The sequence below is a fragment of the Bison bison genome, unplaced genomic scaffold, assembly GCF_000754665.1.
Source record: "Bison bison bison isolate TAMUID 2011002044 unplaced genomic scaffold, Bison_UMD1.0 scf7180017864382, whole genome shotgun sequence".
NCBI classification, from domain to species: Eukaryota; Metazoa; Chordata; class Mammalia; order Artiodactyla; family Bovidae; genus Bison; species Bison bison.
The window spans coordinates 5499120-5503576 of record NW_011494954.1 but is presented as its reverse complement, the minus strand read 5'-3'; the positions used below and the strand labels follow the sequence as shown (position 1 = coordinate 5503576).

Genomic DNA, 4457 nt, shown 5'->3' with positions numbered 1-4457 from the left:
ATCTGTTAGGCTTCCCTGGTGGCTCAGTTAGTAAAGAATCCACCTGCAATGCAGGAGACTACCTGAAAGGCAGGAGACCTACATTCGATCCCTGAATCAGGAAGACCTGTTGGAGAAGAAAATAGCAACCCACTCTAGTATTCTTGCCTGAAAAATCCCATGGACAGAGGAGCCTGGTGGGCTACAGCTCATAGGGTCGCAAAGAATCGTATTTGACTTAGAGACTAAACCAATGGTCTGAGTATTCCTCTTGACACTTCACTTGTAGTATCTCAATTAACTTTCACAACAATGTTTTGAAGCAGGAGCTCTTGTAGTTGCTACTTTACAGATAAATCAAGGTACAGCTAAATAACTTAACCCAAGGTCACAGCACTGGGAAGTGTTAAAGTCAGAATCTGGGTCCTGACAGCCAAACTCCATGCATTTGTTCCCAACCATGCAGCCCATTAGGCACAGGCTATGGGTTGGGAAGATGCCCTGGAGGAGGAAATGGCAACTCACTCTAGCTGGGAAAATCCCCAGACAGAAGCCTGGCAGACTACAGTCCAAAGATTCAGACACAAGGCAACTGAGCTCACATGCAGGTGAAGTAAAAGGAGTTAAGGAAACTGAGGAACAAGTATCACTTTGTTCTGGGACTTTCTGCCATTATGAAACTTTATGCTCTTGTAGCATTTATCACAGCATTTTTTTCTTTAAGATCATAAAGTAGAAATCAGTTATGTCTTAATGCAGCTTACACTATGTTGCTTTCTGCTTTTCATACATCTTTGGAATGTTTGAAACGTTTGTTTCTGATTTGAGAGGTCATTTAGCAGTCATGGGCAGGGCTCACTAGTTTCCAGCAATCTGTCTTTCCTTCTCCCTGGGAGCTTTCTGGTGCCTCTGTGGCCCGGTGTACAGGCAGGCGTTCCCTTCAACCTCTAGATCCCACCTTCTCAATCTATGGCATGCCTTATTTCATGCCTTATTTCATAAATCCTCACCTTCAGTTTGCCTCATAACCTACATAGTGGAACATGCAATTTCTTTCCCTTTCCTTTCTTTTGCTTTCATAGGTAAGAATCTGTCTGATTGGATGTGATGGCACCAGAGGCAGAACTGTGGCAAAATTTTAAATGGTGAGAAATCCATCTCAGCTACCTGGATTTTGAGAAGCAAATTGTGATTCCTCGACTCACTTAGTATTGAACTGGACAAGTTAGATGAACTAAAAAACTTTATTGACTTGTCTACTTGTCTCCAAGTCAATCAAGTGTCTGTGAATGCTGCCTATTTTCTGCTGTTTCTGGCTCTTCAAAGTACTAACTGAAAAGTGTGCAAAAAGTTATATCAACAGAGGTGGATACCCTTAAGATATTGAGCCCCTCGGGTAATAATAAGCTAGCACTCAGAAGTTGAAAACAAAGCCAAGCATTTTGATTGTTTCCTAATTCTTTGTAATATAAAGATTCATGGCAGTTATTTGGGAATAATAGGCTGTGAGTTGCTTCAGGGCAGCATGTCATCTATTTATCCAGGTATCCCCATGTCTGGCATGTAATAGGTACTTAGAGGAGATGCTTAATATGGTGGGCACTTGACAAATATATGTTTAATTCAGTCTTTCATTACCAGCTTGCAGACTTGTCACACACACACACACACACACACACACCCCTTAGGTTGTGAGCTCTTAGACGACAGGATCTGTGTCTTATTCCTCTCTGAATTTCCTGATATAAAATCACCAGATAGCAGATGATCATTAAATGATCATTACACTGAACAGCACAAGGATTCTCACTTTTGTCACTTGTTTTATCTGCCCTCCCCAAGGCCCCTTGTCCATTTGTCTCTCGGACCACAGTGCCTAAAACCTTTGCGTCAATCTAATCAAATATTTGAGAGCCAGAGACCGTGAAATTATTCAAGTCAACTTCAGAATTACATTTTTCAAATTTATCCTGGTCATCTCATAAGTAGATCGAGCTACTTGCTAACTGCTATCCCAGGAGAGGGGAAAAAAAAGCACAAGCTTAATGAATTTGGTCAGACATACTGTGTAACAGATGTCCAACGTGCTGCCATGAGCTTAAATCATAAATATGATGGCTCTGTTTGGCATGGCAAAATATATTAGAAGTGTTTTATTGGTCACCGGGCAACATACTAGATGGAAGGGGAATCATTCTGAAAAATGCAAAACCATGTCTAGTAGCATCTCAAAAGTAGCCCTGGAGAAACACAGATAATCTGCTTGCGCCAATTCATCAAGATGGTCCTTTGTTTCCCTAATTTGAGTGTCAAGAGCAACCACCCAATAAAGAATTGCCAAGACCCGATAAGATTCTCCTCTGGCTGCTGCTTTTTTTGCCCTAACAACTGGTACTATTCATGCCTAGAGCACAAATTGAATAAATAGCTTCAAGGCTGGCAATGTTGGACACTGTTTGGAAATTTTTGTTCTTCCTTGACAGGCTAAATCCCATATATTTCTCACTTCCCCCCAAACACATAGCATTAATAGTCATTGTTGCACTGACTAATTTTAGCTTTCTTAATACTGAGTATAGAAGGATGCTTCATAAGTTAAAAATAGTTTCTGTTGTATCATCAGTCCAGCAATGGATTAGCGAAGATTAAAAACCGGATTGTAATGCCTTCTTTGGCCTTGAGAAAGCTCTTATTGTGCCTATGGTTCAGTTGGTCTGCTGATCATTTTCATCTTAATGTAATCTTTAACATTACACTGCTACAGGTGAGGAATTGAGTAATACATTAAGACAACTATTCTCACTGAGCAATTTCACAAAAAATATGTTTCCAACTAAATTAGACATTTAGCAAATGCCATTTGTAATTCAACGTGGGGTGGGAGAAGGGGAGATCATCCTTTAAACAAGATATTGATATGCATTTCCTGAGAAAAAACAAATAATTATTTTTTTAAATTTCAATTGGAGTTCTAAATGTGAAATTATATACTGTCAGTCCAGTAGAACAACACAAGGACCAGCACTAAAGGCCTTAAGATTCTTACAAAATAAGCAGTAAACAATTTTATCTCTAGCAGCCAGAAATCTTTCATTTAAATTAAGAAGAATCTACAGGTCCAGTTAATCCTGTGGATATGATGTGCTGAATGTTCTTAACACTTAAATCATTTAGATGAACACTAGGAACCTCAAGGATCTGATAAAAATAAATAAATTACAATATTTAAAACGTAATGAATTTAATAATTTGGATGAAAATGAGGCTATAAAGATTGCATGAGAATCACTAAATTTAAAAAAGTAAAATTAAGCAGGAAGAGAATATCAGAAAGCTTACAATTGGAAAACTGAAATATTAATTAATTTACTTGAAAAAAAAATTCGTGACAGATTCCTCCCTGCTAAGAACATAAACGCAAATTCTATAAATAGAGCTATTGACATTTCGGTTGTTGGCTTGTTTTTACCGAAATCACAAAACAGAAATATTAGTTTGCAAATTTTCAAATGGCTATCATGTTCAGAATCCAGCTGGATTCCCTCTTCCTTTTTACTTGATGACTTCATAAAAGATAAATAAGCCCTTGGACTAAGAGGTGGGTATACTGGCACAGTTAACTCTCTCGCCCAAGAAATTCTACTCCGCTGAGATTACTATTTGGGGGCTGGAAGGGGGGAATGAAGAGGTCTTTAGGACCCAGCAGGCGGCGGCAGGCGGCAGTTGTGTAGATCGCTGAGAGACTACGAGGGTCCGGTTCAGTTTTAATTCTGTCTCTAATCTCTGCAACAGCGGCGCTTCCTGGGTCCCGCGGCTCCCCTGCTCACTTAGCCGAGGCTGGCCGCCGGGCGAAAATCAAAGCCGCCTCCGCCCCGTCACCCACGATGGAAACCCTCCAAGAAAAAGTGGCCCCGGACGCGTGTGCCTAAGGATTCCGCACAAAAGAAGTGCCCAAAATGAAGACCCTGGTGGTGAGTCATTTGTTGTAACTCCTCTGGGCATCGGCGGGATCCCGGGGCGCAGAGTCCCCAGGGCGCACGGGAGAGCTCCAGGGCGCCTAACCCTGAGCTGCTAGATCGCCCGTTACAAAGGGAGAACTTTTCACCTGCTCCGGGTCTACTCTCGATTCCTCAGTTCTGCTAGGCTCGGAATCCCAGAGCCGGAACGGGAACTCGGGTTGCTGGGCTCCTGGATCTCCGGCCGGAGTTCCGAGCGGTCAGCCGAGAGCCAGAGAAACCTAGGAGTGGTGGGCGTCTTGTTTGGGAATGGGGATTGCCCTAAAGCAACAGCTTGGCAAAAACTAAGAGGGGCGGGAAGCGGGGGACCTTTGCCGACTTTCTTGATTTCCTTGTCGTTATTTCAAACTTGCAAGGATGGCCGAGGTAGAGCCCCAAGGGTCCAGAAAGGAGAGGCTAGACATTCCAGCAGCCGATCTGGGGACAGAGGGCCCCCTCCCAAAGTGCAAGCCCACCCCTGCC

The 4457-nt window shown here is 42.4% G+C and overlaps 1 protein-coding gene across 1 annotated transcript in view; it reads left to right on the top strand.

Annotated features, from left to right (window-relative positions):
- The first annotated feature begins 3640 nt into the window (after positions 1-3640).
- Positions 3641-4457, top strand: part of ST6GALNAC5 (ST6 (alpha-N-acetyl-neuraminyl-2,3-beta-galactosyl-1,3)-N-acetylgalactosaminide alpha-2,6-sialyltransferase 5) — a 209625-nt gene continuing 208808 nt past the window's right edge. Inside the window, exon 1 of the mRNA XM_010857606.1 lies at positions 3641-3950. Coding sequence (XP_010855908.1) covers positions 3936-3950 — 15 coding nt within the window. The 5' untranslated portion in view covers positions 3641-3935. The remainder of the gene's footprint in view (positions 3951-4457) is intronic.